Genomic DNA, 17,458 nt, shown 5'->3' with positions numbered 1-17,458 from the left:
AGCGGAGGGAAGCCAGGATTGGAGTGACACGATGCTGTCTGTGAAAACCAGTAAGAAGCCTATCAGACACAGTGCATTGTGTAGGGAGATGGTTTTGTGCCTTGCTCCAGAAAGCTATTTACAAATAGAAAAGAAAACAATGGAAAAAAATAAACCAAATGTAATTAAATAATTCACAAAAGCAACAATAAAAACAATACATCAGTCCATTTCTGAGAAATAAAATAACAAAACAATATGACCATGGATGAGTTTCAGAAAAACTGGAACAATATAAGCTATATATATATATATGCCATATGCAATGCACTGGAGGTGGATGGGTGGATGGATTATAATTATGAGTCATAAATTATAATTATGAGTCATAAATTTGTCATCTGTGTATTATCTGGACATCTGAGATATATTCTAGAAATATGTGTATTGTGAGTTATTTATTAATTAATCAATTGCCTCACTGCAATAATAAGTAGGCCTAATCAACTGTAACATATTTTATTTGTTGTAGATGTTTCCTCACTTGACTTATTTGTGAGTACTGCAGGAGTTAAATCTCTGTGTCATGTTTGAGCCACAAGCTGGATGAACAACAGCACAAGCGTCCTGCGTACCCAAACTACACACCTCCAACATCCGGCTAATACTGACTGCTGTGAGTGTGTGTGTGTGTGTGTGTATGCACACGATGCATATGTGCATACAGGCATTCAAGTGTTTCTATGTCTACAGGTGGCTGTAAATCCTCCATCTGTGAGCCAACAGCATGACACAGGAACTGTTGTCATGCTTGTTTTGGCCTGCCACTGTACAGTACATGTGTGTAAAAGTGATAGGATCTTACACATGGACAGGAAGTGATATTGTGGGTCCTTTCTGTCACAGTTCTGATCTCAAAATGTTGGTCTGAGCAAGAAAACAACAAGAGATGTTGCTTCTTGACGACCAGATCTGTCAAAAGCTCTTATTTAGTGCTCTGTAAATACAAGCTGTTTGTTTAGCCACCGGCCAGGTTTTCTCTAGGCACACGTGCTTGTTCTGAAATCAGCAGATGTAATGGCTAAGAATACTCTTTCAACACTGTTCAATTCACTGGGTGTCATTTATTCATCTATTTATTTTTAATTTCTTATATTGTTCATGTTGGTAAAATGTTAGTGCAGGTAAAGATGCTGTTGTTATTAATACCAGTATTCTTTTTTTCAAGTTTTATTGTTATTTACCAGTACCCCTGAAAAGTTTTTTCTGGTAAGTAACCAGTACAACTTGAGTTTGTACTATGAAAAAAGGGCCTAAATCATATTACATTTGATATATTATTAATATATTTTTTGTAATATTCAAACATGTATTACAAGCTAATGCCTAGGAGACATGGCCTGTGTATGCAGCATGTGAGCAGTGTGGAGCCTGTTGGGGTTTTTTTGTGCCCATGTTAATAAGTCAGAGCAGCCACACTGCCTGCACACGGCTCAGCTGCTTCTCAGCTGCGGCACATCTAGAGAAACAGAGTCTTGCAGATTCTTTCTAGTTCGTAGAAAAAAATAGACAGTGAACTTTGTCTTTTGATAACTATATTGACATTATATCACCTTTCACTGCAGTTTCAATTTCTCTCTCTTAGGAGAGGAGGAGCTTAAATTGTTTCAGAAATGAGTGGGATATGTGCATATGATTCTGGAAATACAGCAGGCAGCTCTGCAGCTGCATAGCAGCAACAACGCTGCCAGTTTGAACACCACGAACTTGCAAGAGGCAGCAGTTTGCGAAGTTGCCATCAGGCGCTGCTCACACATGCAGTGTGTTCCAGGTGTAAGGACTGGCGTGTTTCCTTGGTCCACTTCTTCTTCTTCTCTTCTTTCTGTTAGTCTGTTATCTTGTGCATGACAGGTTTGGCAAAGCAGTCTGTGCCCCTCAGTGCATCTAGTATGCATGTTGATGCATGGTGATGCAGCGCGCAGCTAATGGTCACCACTCTCTGCAGCACGTTGCGCACATCTCTCCCACTGCTGGGGTGGGGGAATCAACGACTGCAGACCAAGTCACCTTGCAGACCTCCTTTCTCTGTCTCTCATTTCTCTCTCTCTCTCTCTCCACATGTTCCACTGTTCCATCACTTTCCCTCTTTCTTTGTATTTCCCTCCTGGTTCAGTCCATTTAAACTCCTGCCAAGGTGCCATTTAAGCATGAGACAATTCATGACAGTTTCATAAATGAAAAGAAAATATTTTTTTCTCAGCTTCACTTTACCATAAATAACTTTTTTAATAACTATTCTCAGCTCCTGAAAAGTTTTTCTCTCTCTTTCTTTCTTTGTTTGTGGCATGTTTGCAGTTTGTCAGTAATAGTAATTTAAAATAGTAATTTTCAACTTATGTGGTGCTCACTGGCTCTTCATGGGCAGGGATGTATGCAAATTGCTGACGTAGGAGTGGTAGGAGTGGATGCAATTCATGATTGATTGGCATTTATGAACATACCCATGTGCCTATGATCATATCTGAGTTTCCATGGCGTTCGTGAATCTGGTCTAGGTTGAATCTAGGTTTTCAGTGCCAGGCGTGCAAATCTTCCCACAGATTTACTAAAACTTTACTAAAGTTTCCACAGCTATAAAAAGTGTCAGCTGTCTTCAGATGATCATATAACACTCCCACATTATCATTATATCATTAAAGGGTCTTTTTCTCTGCTTGCCATTGGGGACTTTACATGGGTCCAAGTCTTCTCATTTTTCCTCATGTAGGTTGTGTTTCCTCCACACTGAAAGTCACCAAATCACCTGAGCGTGTAACAGCTCGAGAAAGCCCTGAGTGTTGAGCAAATATTTGAAGTCATTTGTGTTCGAATGATCTCGTGTTTCTATGGAAAGCCAAAAGGCAAAAACATTTTAAGGAACCATACTGTCTTGTTATATAGGGACCAGACTGTATGAACACACTGTGCAAGTTTCAGAAACTTACTAACTCTGCCAAGGATTAAATTCCCAGGATGCACTGGATGTTTGAAGTATTTTGGGATCCTTTCATTATGCAAACTAAAGATAGTGAAAAGTGTTTATCAGCCACATCAGTCCAGGAATTTCAGTATTAGTCTCTTGGCCTTTAAATATGGAGCTGTGACCTAGTTTGACCCATAGACTGTATATAAAGATGGACGACCTGTCTCCAATTACCCCTGCTATGCTTAAATGAAGCTAAAATATCCCTTATATGACCACTGCCATCTTGCTGTGGTGACCTCATTCGGAGCCGGAGTCCGCCAAAACACCCATACGACCAATCGTGAGCAGCGCAATTAAATGTGAGCGCATGGATTGGCTGTCACAGCTGTCAATCATGGCAGAAAGGCCCCCTTTTGTATAATTTAATAACTCATTAGAACAGAACTTATCATAAAAACAAACGCTTGAACAAACATCAAGATGATGAAAACTACCTTCAGTGACAGAAACCATCTTTGGAAAAATGTATTTGGCATGTACTGTGAGTTTTTAGTTTGGCCTATCACCATTCACTAACATGGAGGGGCGGGCTTTATGACCTATACTGCAGCTAGACACCAGGGGGTGATTCAGACTGAAAAGCTACACTTTGCCAGAGCTGTGTCCATTGTTCTACAAAACATAAACACTCATGTAACTCCTGTGGTAAAATTCACATCTATGGTTTGGCCTCTAAAATATAATCTTTCCTCTTCTGCAGATCGAGGAGTTTCGGAGGCTGCGGTCTCATGTCAAAGGGGCGGAGCTGCTAGAAGGGAATGATGGGATGTTGGGGGACAACTTCCGTCCAACCCAGCCGCTCAGTGACCGGACTGTTCGCGCCGCCTTCCAGTGACTCTCACTCTCCACTGCCAAAACAGAAAAACTACAGGACCTAGAGATACATGTGCTGAAGGTAACAGTGTCAAAGGAATTTGTCAGATCACAAATGATCATTTACATATCAATCACTGAATCTGTGTTAAGTTGAATTAGAAAGAACACATACAGGAAACTGTGTTCTCTGCATGCCCTCCAGTGAACAGAAATTCCAAAATCAAAGAAAATTGAATGAATGAATTGAAGTCACAGGGATCGACTTTTAAAAACAGAGAAATAGTGTATAAATGTCCATTTAGAAACTCTCACACAACTCAAGAAGTATTATGAAAGTGACAAATCTCCACTCGTATTCTCAGCACTTCCCAAACATACAGTCGTCCCCGCTCTTCAAAACCAGACTGCTGATAAAAACAGTCATGTTACCTCGCCAACCACCAGAGCTGATGAACTGCAGCTGCCTTAGTGTTACTTTCTTTGTGTTACTGTGATACTTGGGTGAATCAGAGGGCTGTACCACAAAGCCAGATTAGTGTCTTAGCGAGGTGGCTCCCCTATAACCTGGCTGGATTGCCATGGTAACTTATGCTGCAAACATAACCTGGTCAGGAGCAGTTCATGTTACAAGTTTCATCTTGAAATCAGCTAGAAAGCTGCTTTCACTTTGTTGAGCTGTAATGTTGCATAAATGCCATAAATTAATGCAGTTGTGTAGTTCCAGTAGTTATTGATGTAAGTGATATGTTACATATGATATATACGTATGATTATGTGCTCTGCTCACGGAGTCCTTCTCCTCCTTTTCCTCTGATACAAAACTGCTTCTTCATTCAGCTTGTTTTCAAGTTCTTTAATTTGAAGTGTTTTATAATCATTTAAATGACTATTATATGGCTATTTAAAACATATGGTCGACAGATTTGTTTTTATCCGGCCAGAATTTTGGAATATTTCTGGCCAAATTGGCTGAATTACCCCCCCCCCCCCCCCTCCCCCACCCCACCCCGCAAAAAACAACAAAACAAAAGTGTAAACCCTGCTGGACAGATTTAGAGTGCTAGTTAGCCAGTTAGCACTAACACAACACAACCAATTGTTGAAAGCACAAACGATATTTACCATGTGCCACAAATAAATAAATAAAATCTAAATAATATAAATGAAAATCTTATTTATTAATCTTATTTAGTCCATTGTAAAAATAAAACACTGATAGTGCAGCTTTAATTCAGCATATACATGATTTAAAAAACAACAACTTCAACTGAGCAACATTTATCACCAAACCCTCTTTTCTGTAGTTTTAGTGAGTTCAGCACATTTCCTCATAAGGGACAGTCTTTTAATGGAATACTGTCCCCTGAGGTTTTTGGGTCCTCTGAAAGTACAGTGTAGTGGGTCAAGCCCTGGAAGAACTAACCCAGTTCAGTTGCTAATCTGAGTCTAGCCTATATACAGTATGGAGTGTATGGAGGGGCCCCAGATATAGCTCAGCAGCACTGCGGCAGAGAGATGGGGCACAGCGTTTGGAGCTCAGGGGGGATGAGGAGGCTAAGAAGAGACAAAGGAGTTTCATGTTTTGGAATATGAAACCTTTATGGTTAAATATGCACAAAAACAGAAGGGTAAGAGCCCACACACTGGTAACAGCATGTTATTGCAGCTTATTCCTCTCACAGTCTGACACTTTGGCCTTCAGTTAGCCTTGGTGCTCAACATAATGTCAGGGTCAGCAAGAACTAACATCTTCCATGCAGTCAGATATTTCATGTGACCTTGGTGTAGCTACTGACTTCAAGAAATCCTGTTTTAGTCCTGGATCAACATCAGTTTTATTGTGCTGAATTGATTCCCCTTTCACCAGCATTTGAACCTCTGAAACCAGAGAAAATTAGTTTGTTTTCTTTCAAAAAATATGGGGAAAAAACATAATGAGCAACTTGGCATGAAACTTAACAAAAACTGCAACCAATAAGTAAAAGGTGACATGGAAACTATCTGAAAAGTAGCTGTGGAGTGGGGTAGGGGAGTTACTAGATATTATTAAAAAATTGCGTAAAAATGTCCAGTTAAGTATGTTTATAATTCTCTTAATAATATTTGAAGTAATATATTTTAATTAAATAGTGTCTTAAAAATTATGTTACTGAAAAAAAAGCGTATTTGTGGTAATTTTCTTTCTTTCTTTTTTTGGCTTATTTTCAGGTAATTTCCTTATAATCTTTTCACTATTTTTTTTGAGAAGTAAAAACAATTTAAAAGTGCTAGTAATTAAAAAGTGCTTATTTTATATATATTTTGTTAAAAAAAATAATTATGTTACGTAATTAACAGAACATAATTAATTTAAGTATAAAATTACTATTATTATAAATATAGTTGTGGGGAATTTTGGGGAACAATAACTTGTGAAAGGCATCTAAACATAGCACAAGAAAACTGATGTCCATCCAGGTTTCAAAGGGTTAAATGAATCACTCTAAATACAGCATTTTTTTCAGTTTCAAAACTAAACTGTTGTTGCTTTTTTTTTGGCAGAGCAACACTTGTGAAGAGCAGGCTGACTGTCAGTGAATATCAGAGCTGGCCTCATATTGAAGGGACACAGAGATGAGAGCAGGAGGGAAGACAGAGTGAGGGAGGAGGGAGAGAAAGAGAGGGGCAGTGTGATGAAGGGGGGGTGAGAATGCCAGAGGGATGAAAGAGGAGGAGACGGAGGAGGGCACGGTATAGGGAGACAAAGAACAGAGGACTATTGTTTCTGGTGTAAACTGACACTGATCTGGTCCCACCAGCACAAACCCACCTGAGACCTGTGAGGGAGAGAGGAGGAGAGAGGAGGTGAAAGGAGCTGAGAGGAGCTGAGAGGAGGTCACAGTACCTAAACTACTAAAGAAAGGCTGATATTTGGTTAAAAAAAAAAATGACCAGTGCCAGAACATTCTTGTCTTTTCTCTTGTTGTTTCTCCACACTGCCTGCCAAAATATACAGAAAGCAAACCAAATCATGCTGCTACCTGCATGACTCTGCTGTCACTTGCATATCTGTCAATATGACACCAAGCCAACTGTCAGCAGCTGCAAAGAGCACCTGCTGTTGTGAAAATAAAGATCTGATTTACGACCATCTTTGTCCTTCTCATAAAGAAAAAGGACAGAGAGTCTGCGGGCCATGCTTGGCAGCTCTGTGAGCTCGGAGGCAGAGCTAAATGTCAACATGCTGGTGCCAAGCAGGTATATACATACACTCACCAGACACTTTATTAGATACACCTTGCTAGAACCACGTTGGACCCCATTTTGCCCTCAGAAACTGCCTTAAATCTTATTTTGATTATACAAGTGTTGCTGAGATGTGACATTTGCATGATGTTTCAGGCAAATGTCAGAAAGCATAGAAACAGTGTACATACATTTCTATGTATGTATATATTTAATTAAATTTTTTTGCATCATGGCCTGCAACAAAAAGGTCTTTCAGCACAAATAGCAGACATTGTCTAAGAGAGCTGGGCCCAGTTTTTCATATGTGGGTTTTTCTTTGAATGGTTTAACCCCTTTAGATCTGGATTTTTTCCACTCATATGTTATTTTTTCTTTGTGTTTAGCCTCATTTCTCTCATGAAGAAATGAGGCTAAACGCATTTTCTCATGTTTTTTAAATTCCAATACAATGGATGACACAATTGAGACTGTGTAAAAATGTCTTTAAAATTATATTGGAAGTTATTTCAAAATAACAAAATTATCGGAGTCCTTTATGAAATTTCTCTGTATGAGTTTGTTTTTTGTTTTTTTTGTTTTTTTATTATAATTTTTATGTATTTTTTGGCAGCACATTTTTTTCTAGAGCTGTAACACCAAAAGGTTCTGATGCTACTATAACAGAAAGTGGTGTAACAGAAATATCTGATCACCCATAGCATCCTCAGTGGGCCTCATAATCTGTAATCTCATCATATTTCAGACCTCTCTCCCCAATATACTGTAATATCTGTGTTAAGCTTTAGCTGTGGAGTTTTACAACACTATAGGCCATTATTAACATCACAGTTTTCAAGTCTTTATAATACCCTGAGCTCTAGACAAATGTTGTATTTCATAATAAAAGACACCTAAAAATGACTTGACAAGCTACCTAGTTAGTATTACCTTACCAAAGCCAGACTCCACTGAGAAAAACAGTGATTTAACAATTCTGAAGACAGGAGCTGCTGGTCTACTACTGCCTCAGTCACTTAGTGAGGTTGTGTTATTGTGTGATTTTGGCACCTTAAGTTAGTTAGTTGAAGGTAACCAAACTCACACAATAACACAAACTGATAACTGATCAAAGCAGCGGTAGGCCAGAAGCTCGTGTTTTCAGCTGACTAAAAAAGGTTGTTTTTGGCAGTGGAGTCTGGTGGCTTTGATGAGAGCTGAAGCCGTTAACATATTACCTGTTGGAACGGGCTGTCTGACGCAGAGGTAACACACTGAAAATACCCTCAATATAACATAGACTTAATTTGTTACACTTTTTTCCAGCCGCTTTTTTTCCCCAGGTGACTAAAATACGTTTTGCTGATGGCCCCCATCCAGCAGTACATTGCTTCAGTTGGTTTCTGCTTTCCTGCTGTTTTCCCAAACTAGGGGCGTAATTGACGTAATTGATATCTACTGTAGATAGTATTTATACTGACTGTGGATTAGTACATCATACAGCTCCATGTCAAAAAACATTCTGGAACAGTTCTAATGAGTGCAGCAAAGACAGCTTTCCCTCCAATGCTTTTTGGCTCACTTTGGTATCCTGATTTTTAATTTTTATTTTAAATTTTGATTTTCTGATTGCTTTGAAGTAGATCTGAAGTCGAGTGCATGATGGAGTTTTAGGGCCACATTAAGGACCTTTTTTTTGAGACTTTGAGAATAAAGTTATAAGATTATGAGAATAAACTCATAATATTATGCGAATAAAGTCACAGTTTTACAAGACAAAAAGTTGTAATCTTAGGAGAAAAAAGTCGGAATTTTAGGAGAATAAAGTCATGCTGCACACAGTGACATTAGCCTACCTGTTGACTGTGTGCGGCACGGCAGAACACCGGGGACACTGGTTGCCAAGTAGGCTGCCTGTGCTCTTTTCTTGTTTTCCTGTTTTATAGTTTGCTGGCAATGTGTTTATTTCCGCAATATAATATCCCCTTTCCTGTAAAATTACAGTTTTATTTTTATAATAATAAGATTTTATTCTAATAAAATTACGACTTTTTTCTCCTAAAATGATGACTTCTTTTTTCTCTTAAAATTACGACTTCATTCTTTTGATAATGTAGGTTTATTCTCATAAAATTATGACTTTTTCTCATAAAAATTACAGCTTTTTTTCTTGTAAAATTACGAGTATGATTTTTTGCAGTATTAAGAGTTAATTCTCATAAAATTTCAACTTTCTTTCTTGTAAAACTACAACTTTATTCTTGCAATAGTACAAGTTTATTCTCATAATATTACTACTTTTTTCTCAAAATATTCTGACTTATTTTCTCATATAGTATGACTTTATTCTCGTATTATTATTACTTAACTCTCAAAGTCTAACATTGTTTTTATTTTCTTTTAACATGGCCTTAATCCTCCGTCGTATGAGTGAACTAAACCATGCACCCTTTGCTAAATATTTTTAATTCCATGGCTATTGGAGTTCAAATATTGATGGTTTTGTAACCATCCAGTCCTAATGCATAAATCCAATAAGTTGTCTCAATGAGAAGGTACCACACTAATAAACTGTAGCTTGAGGCAAATCACAATATAACAGGTAACTCTTCTGTGAGCCTGTAAACGAAATGGAGCCTTGTTTATGTAGAGGATTTAGATCACACTTCAGTGGTCTGTTGGTTTGACTGATGACTGGTGATCACACAGTCAGGTGATTTTATGGCACTGCAGATGCAGATATCATCAACTTTTGCAGAGTAGTTGCGACACGTGTCTCTTGAGTAGCTTCACTACAGCTGAAATTTGTTTCCCAGTCTGACGTTGAAAGTTGTAAAACTAGAAACATGACGTATTGTGCAGAAACGCAGGAGCTATAAAAGACATTTTACTGAGCTGCAGTGCCCATCTGGATTCTCTCCTGCTTTTTTGTGATCTGACCCAAAGTTCTCTTTCTTTGCAGGAGAGAAGAGCTGAGAAGAGAGGAGCAGGAGAAGGAGGGAGGGAGGGAGGGAGGGAGAGAAAGTTGATGTGTTTGCAGATCAGCTGCAGACTGAAGGTGGACAAAGAAACTATTGTTCTGACACCTTTAGTGTTTGCTTTTCTTTGTGTTTGTGTGTGTGTGTGTGTGTGTAGTTGTTTTCAGCATAACCTCTCCTTCTCAATCTTACTGTCTATGAGTGTAATGTTCTCCCTGTGTGTGTGTGTGTGTGTGTGTGTGTTTGTGTGTGTGTGTGTGTGTGTGTGCTGTCTGTATAGCATTATTGTGCGTGTGATTAGATGATAGGAAGCTTTACAACCGGCCCGTCTCTGCTGTCAAAACAAGAGGAAGCATGAACCACAGATGCACCTGAAACACACACACACACACACACACACACACACACACAATTGAAAAAAAAAAGTCAAACACACCTACACATGCCTACTGTGCTGCATAAACACTGTGTGCATCCACCAGGCTTCTCATTATGTGTCACAGACAGACAGACAGATGTGCTGTAAGAAACCTGCTGAAAGAGTTCAACACACAGTTTATAAACTGCAATTCTAACTCATTTTGTTGTTTTTTTTAAAAGGTTGAATCCGAAAATACTGTCAAGTTGAAATACGTTCATATTAAACTAAAATTCTACTGGCAGATCCAAGTCGAAGGCCGGCCCTGTCACCTAGAATCAAGGCTTATGTTCAACTAATTAGAAAAAGCAAATACATTTTTAGGGAAGGGTTGTACAGTGTGAAAAACATTTTTTCAGAACATACCAAGAAAGTGTTCGATTAACGTACCTAGCAAGTTGCAAAAAATGGTGATTGTATCAGCAAAAATGTTCACTTTTTTTAAATTGCTAAAATATGTTTTGCTGTGGCCCCGTCCACAGCAGGACATCACTTAGCTTCCATGCCGCTGTTGTGGGACAGCACTTTATTTATCAGATGAGAGGGGTTGCTGGAGTGTGACTTTTTTACATAAAATAAATATAAAATACAACCGTTTCAAGTTGTATGCCCTTCACCTCAGCCAACATTAAAAACACAAGTCCCTCCTCAGTGCTTACATCTTTGGTGTTTACATGACGTAATAGCTCGACTCCAATCAAATTATCTGGATGTGTAAATGATTTCGAGAAATTATTTAGTCCGATTTCAGTCGGATTAACATGTTTACATGTATTTTAAAAGTCCACTTTTAGTCGGACTAACACAATAATTCCACTTTATCTAATATCATGTAAACGTACTGACTGTGTGTCCTTTATCTTTTGGACTTTATTTCCCCTCCAGATGCTCCCTGACACCGTGGATTTCAGTAAAACCAGATTAGCTCCAGTTATTCTGATCTGTATCATTAATAGTGTTAGTGTCACATCCTGTGTCAGTACAGGTCATGTTCCCCGTCATTGTCTAAAGAATGAAACTCTGACCAAATTTCCTCTTTGAAAATAAATACATAAAAATGATGTAATGTGGATGAAAGTGACACATGTGGACTATCAGCAGCTTCCCCCCTCATTATTATCTGTGCAACACTACTCCCTCTCTCCCGTCTTATAGCTGTATACTGCAGATGTTTAAATGTGACCTGTATCTGGACACGATGTCTGGATGAGTATATCACATGTGGAGGTGGTCAGGCTTACACTGATCTGTGATCAGTCAAGTGTAAATGTTATCCACAGAGCGTCATCAAATTCTAAAGTAAAAGATCTGCCCTGCAAGTTAAAACTTTGTCCTGCTATCTCTATCATCCCAGCTAGCAGGGAACATTCCCACAACACTGGTTAACGTTACCTACAAGTTGTAAAAATGTTTTAAAGAGAATATTTTAATCAAATGTTCAAAAAAGCTTTTATTGATGTTTATCATTTCAAATAATGTTCCTGTAAGGTTAAATGCTGACTAAAATGTAACGTTTTAACTGTAACATTCTAAGGACGTTTTGGTGATGTTGAGAGGTGAGAGATTATAGAATGTTCTTTTCATAAAATGTTCCCACAATGTCACATGAGAACAAAGAAAGAACATTCTCAAAGCAACATTCAAAACATGTCATTGAGGACTGAGATTACAGAACATATTAACCCTCGTAATGTCCTCCTGGTTGCCATACACCTTTTGTCCTCTGAGGTCATTCTGACCCCACCTGGCTTTATTTAAAGCATATTGTATTAAGTGCCAATCAGTTCTGTGTTACACCTTTAGTATTACTTCAGTCCAACCCGTTACCACACATTTTTACCTTCGTTTTGGAATTTAGGGCCAATAGACCATGTTTACATAAGTATAAAAAACATATTTTGACGGCAAAAGATTTCATTTGGGGTCAGAATGACCCCAAGGACAACACGTGAAAATGTAATGTGGTATCTTAACAATATTTATATTTTTTGATAGCATTTCTATAACACAGTGGTTGCATTATACCATTTTCAGAACGTTTTTTAGAACCAAAAGTTGCTAGCTGGGATGCTGGAATATCCCTCTGTCATGAATGTCATCACTACTGCTGCTTTTTGTTTTCTTCTTTCATACCTCTATTTCATATTGAATTACTACTTTATTTAACTACCAACTTGTATGTCAAACCTTCGCACTTTTGAGTATTTGTTTCCGTTATGAATAAGAGCATTTTACATGGCTTTCATTTTCATTTTTGATCATTTTTATATTTGTGTAAAGTCTTGATAAAAGTAGCTAGAAACTAGGGCTGGGCTTTATGTTGATATAATATAAATATTATGATAATGTCTAGATATGTATGTCTTTAAAAAAGGCTAGAATATCATAAGTGTTGTCTTTTTCTGGTTTTTAAGGCCACATTACAATAAAGTCATGTTATTTAATGACCTTACCACACTGTTCTATTATTTGCCTCTAACCAGTTAGTCATTACTGATGATTGGTTATCAAATATCTAATTGTTGAAGTATTCTGTGAAAGCACCAATAGTGCACAACAATATGAATATTGAGATATAGAATTGTTTTTAACATGAATAACATCCTCTCACGACATCGGCAGCTCCACCTGACATTATCAGACTGAGATCAGGTCACACATTTTAACATCACAGACTTATGGATGTGGCATTATTCAGATAACATATCCAGATACACATCATGTTACCTAATGTACATGGGGCGTCTGTGTGTGTGTGTGTGTGTGTGTGTGTGTGTGTGTGTGTGTGTGGTCTTTAAAGGTACTGCGTCTGACAAACTGAGCAGAAATAAACTGTGAGATCTGATGACTGTTACTGTAAAGCAACAATAAATTACAACACTGACTGACTAAAACACTGACCTGAAATGCTGATTTTTCTTCTTTAACCCTTTGTAACCTGAGCAATTTGGCTTGATTTTTTTCTCAAAAACATGGGAAGAAGGCAATGAGTAACTGAAGAGGAAATGACCCCAAAGTTAGCAAGAAAGTGGTAAAAAAGTACAAGAAAATTACCTGTGATTCACTAAAAGTAAAAATACAAGGTTCAGTAGTAAAATCAAATCAATCATAGTTGTATAAAAAAATCAATCAAAATAAAACTGCACCGTGTAGTATTAGCACTATTCACCTCTCCATCACCTGCAGCTGCCTGTCTGGCCCTCTCTCGCTCTCTCTGCTGTCACTTTGAGAGGAAAGTCCACTTAAACAGTTTACACAGAGCTTTCACCGATAGTAAAATGAATGTATGTCCGTTTTAGCTCATTTTGGATCCACACCATAACGTCATGTAATGTGACTTCTGACAGGAAATGTTAGTTGGTTTGCTATTTTTGGGCCACAGTCTAAAGAGAACAGTAACAGCGGTACACTCTTCTGTCAGTTTGTCCTAGTACTGGATGGGGAAACAGTCTTTGACACTGAAGTCCTGTAAACCCTCCATCCATCTGACATTTTCTTAAAGGACAACAGCTGCTCAAAGTGAGCATTATTTGGGGCTACAGAGGACTATATGTTTGGCATTGGTGGTGCAGGTGGCGCATGTGGAGGGGCATTGCCCCCCTCATGCCCATGCTTAGAACCGGCCCTGCTGGCATCTTGTTTTTAGCCTTGTTGTAGCCTGTAGCTCCTAGTTTGGGAGCCGAGTTCACCTATGCGCGCTGGCGTGAGACCGACAGCTCGTGCTATCTGCTTTGTTTACATGCCACCTGGAAGTCAAGTCAAGTCAATTTTATTTATAAAGCCCATATCACAAAACACAGTTTGCCTCAGAGGGCTTTACAGCGTACGGCATCCCGCTGCCCTTTGACCTTCACATCGTCTAAGGAAAAACTCCCAAAAAAACCCTGTAACAGGGGGAAAAAATAGAAGAAACCTCAGGAAGAGCGACTGAGGAGGGATCCCTCTTCCAGGATGGACAGACATGCAATAGATGTTGTAAATAACAAATAAATTACAATAATGACAAAAAAGAAAGAGAAAGGGAGAGGGGAAGAGAGAGGGGGAGAGATGCACAGCAATAACAGTAACAATAGCATGTCATATTACAATAATGATAGGTGTAAAATTACTAAATGCACTTTATGATAGCATGTGATGTTACGTGCAAATATTGTGTGTGTTGATAAGAGTCCCGTGAGGCATGACGCATAATAATGGCGGTAAAAGGTCGCGTCAAACAGGATCATGGCATCGGCACAACCAGGACCCACAACACAGGCACAGCATCAGATAGGATCACAGCAACAGCAAAACCAAGACCACGATCAAGGTGAGCCAGAGGTACAGTATTAGTGCAGCCACAGCACGAGCACGACCAAATGCAGGATCACAGCCCAGAGAGAGACATAGCGAGTGAGAGACCTGTGGAGTTAGCAGCAAGTAGTTTAACAAGTCTATTTGTTGGATTTAAAACTACTGTTGTGTGGGAAGCTTCTGAGTAGCATGTTAACACAGACGTGCAAATACCGCGATCCCTCGTTTGTCTTGCGCGAGCTCACGTAGGTAAACGCGACTCCAAAACAAAGAGCTACAGGCTACAACAAGGCTAAAAACATGACGCAGATAAGAAAGGACAGAGGAGAAGGTTACAGAGCTTTCTAAATTGGATTTTTACATTTTATTTTGTTTAATTTATTACAAACAGTCGCCAGCTCATCGACCAGTGTGTCAACCATAGTGTCAACGAACATGTAGCAGGTAGGCTAACGTTAGCAGCAAGCTAGATAACAATGGGCTAAATAATTGTAAGGTTTGGCTGTTATGTTAGATAGCGAGGCATAATGGATAATGTCAAATGGATAACCAGCTGATGAATTATTCTGGAAAGTTTAACCGGTTATATTTACATATTTTCGGTTGCAGGCCTAACCAGTCAGAGACAGAACCATTCAAATAGGTGAGTACAAGTGTCTTTTTAGGGGCATTTTGGGTATCTGATCATAGATGAAGAAATGTAGATACTGCTTTTCCGGTTTTAATGTGCGTCTGTGCGGGCGCCATACCGGGAAGGTCAAGATCTGCTCATAAACAAATACATATGCACTGAGAGATGCAGATATCACTACAAAATTGACTACAACTTGCTTAATCCTAAACTGAAATCTGTTCTGTTATAAACGTCAGGAAGTGAACATGATAGTGGTTCCTTGGATCAGTTATTTATTCTTATTAGTAGAATTTTTTTTTTATTAATACTTTAAATTAATTTCAGTGACTTTACTTGAGTATTTGCATTTTCTGCTACTTTAAACTTCATGCAACTTCATTTAATTCCACGTAATACTTACACATGTGTAATTATAAAGCCATAATTTTAATTGTAGCAAATGGATTTTCTCTGCTGGTGTAAAAAAATCACCAGAAAGGTAGAATAATCTCTTTACAGAAGTAAAGGTACCAGTAAAGCAGAGAAAAAAAAAATAAAATCAAGCAAATATACTCCATTTGCTACAATTAGAATTCTGGCTTTATAATTACATTTTTTTTTTTTTTTTTTTTTTTTTTTTTTTTTTTTTTTTTNGTAATACTTACACATGTGTAATTATAAAGCCATAATTTTAATTGTAGCAAATGGATTTTCTCTGCTGGTGTAAAAAAATCACCAGAAAGGTAGAATAATCTCTTTACAGAAGTAAAGGTACCAGTAAAGCAGAGAAAAAAAAAATAAAATAAAAAAAATATTATATATATATATATATATAATATATATATATATATATATACAAATATATATTTTTTTTCAGTGTAGTTGACACTGAATGAAATTGATATTATTATTTTTTCTCAGAAACAATACACACGTGTAATGATTTATACACATGATGGATCATGCTCATCAGAGGTCTGATTTGCAGCATCGACAGCAGATGTTTGCATCACTGATGGTCTTATTCAGTCAGAGCTTTCTGTGTGCTGCTATTATTCATTCACAATGATATGATTTTGATACGGCTACAATTATACCTGCCAGCTTTATTATTACACACATGGGTTATGCTTTTGAAATGTAGTGGAAGTGTGAAGTTGAATTCAAGTAAAGTGCCAGTACCTTAAAATTGTAATAAAGTATTGTACTTGAATGAAGGTGCTTTGTTACACTGGATGTTGCTTATGTAGAAGTCGGGGCCTGCATGTCTCAGTGTTTTGGCTGTTCAGGAGAGCTGTTTTGTCATAGAGCTGATTAGATCACCTCCAGTAACTGAAATTAATTCAAGCAACTAACTAGTATCACTTTAATTTCCAAGAACAAAGCTAATGTCGTTGGGAGTTACCATGCCGCTGAGCATCTGCTTCATTTTGTGTGTGTACTTTTTTGGGTAAACTGTGTGGGTGCTACTGTAGCTGGACAGTTTTTGGGACATGGTGTTGTTAGTTGAAGTGTTTGCAGCTCTATTCTCTCTTTTTTACCATCATCCCTTACCTGTATGTTGACGAGGGCAGTTCTCGTGAAGTTGCTGTACTAGAAATACCCCCCAAAAAAATGTGCGGTCATTTCAGCAGACAGTGAAATGGACATCTCTGCTCTCAGCTGCTTGTTGTCACGTTGGTGAACTTTGATCTGTCCATACTTCTGATCACTGTCTCTGTGACCTCTGGACTCTGCAAATACAATAGCTGAGGTGACATATTCCCACAGTAAAATCCAACACATGGCTGCTACTGTATATATATATATATATATATATATATATATATAATATTATGTATATATATATATATATTTATATATATATATGCGCTTAATTGTGCGTGCATATCTATCTGTGTGGATTTATGAGTGTGCTTCTTAACTAATGAGCCCAAAGGCTGATCATGATAGCTTGCACAGGGGCCTGTTGTTACTTACTTACACTGCTGCACAGAATGACTAAAATGACTACAAAGAGACAAAATGACTGCAAAGAGACACAAAATGACAAAGAGACACTGCACAACTATAAAGACACAAAAATGACTGCAAATTGACACAAATCAAATCAAATGATCATTTGATCAAAT

At 38.0% G+C, this 17,458-nt stretch overlaps 1 protein-coding gene across 3 annotated transcripts in view; it reads left to right on the top strand.

The window, feature by feature from the left end:
* ca8 (carbonic anhydrase VIII) overlaps window positions 1-10,015 on the top strand; it is a 29,133-nt gene extending 19,118 nt beyond the window's left edge. For 2 of the 3 annotated variants that reach the window (XR_006106403.1, XR_006106402.1), the window contains exons 8-9: window positions 3,705-3,899; window positions 9,987-10,015. Coding sequence is in view for 1 of the 3 variants with exons in the window: in XM_042498207.1 (XP_042354141.1) it covers window positions 3,705-3,839 (135 nt within the window). In the remaining 2 variants the exon portion in view is untranslated. Of the gene's footprint in view, window positions 1-3,704; window positions 4,005-9,986 lie in introns of those variants that run through there. The other variant, XM_042498207.1, reaches the window with a different exon arrangement.
* Window positions 10,016-17,458: the final 7,443 nt, after the last annotated feature.

Source organism: Plectropomus leopardus, chromosome 12, assembly GCF_008729295.1.
Source record: "Plectropomus leopardus isolate mb chromosome 12, YSFRI_Pleo_2.0, whole genome shotgun sequence".
NCBI lineage: Eukaryota > Metazoa > Chordata > Actinopteri > Perciformes > Serranidae > Plectropomus > Plectropomus leopardus.
Note: the sequence above shows the minus strand (reverse complement) of the source record. Positions and strands in the feature narration are given on the sequence as shown.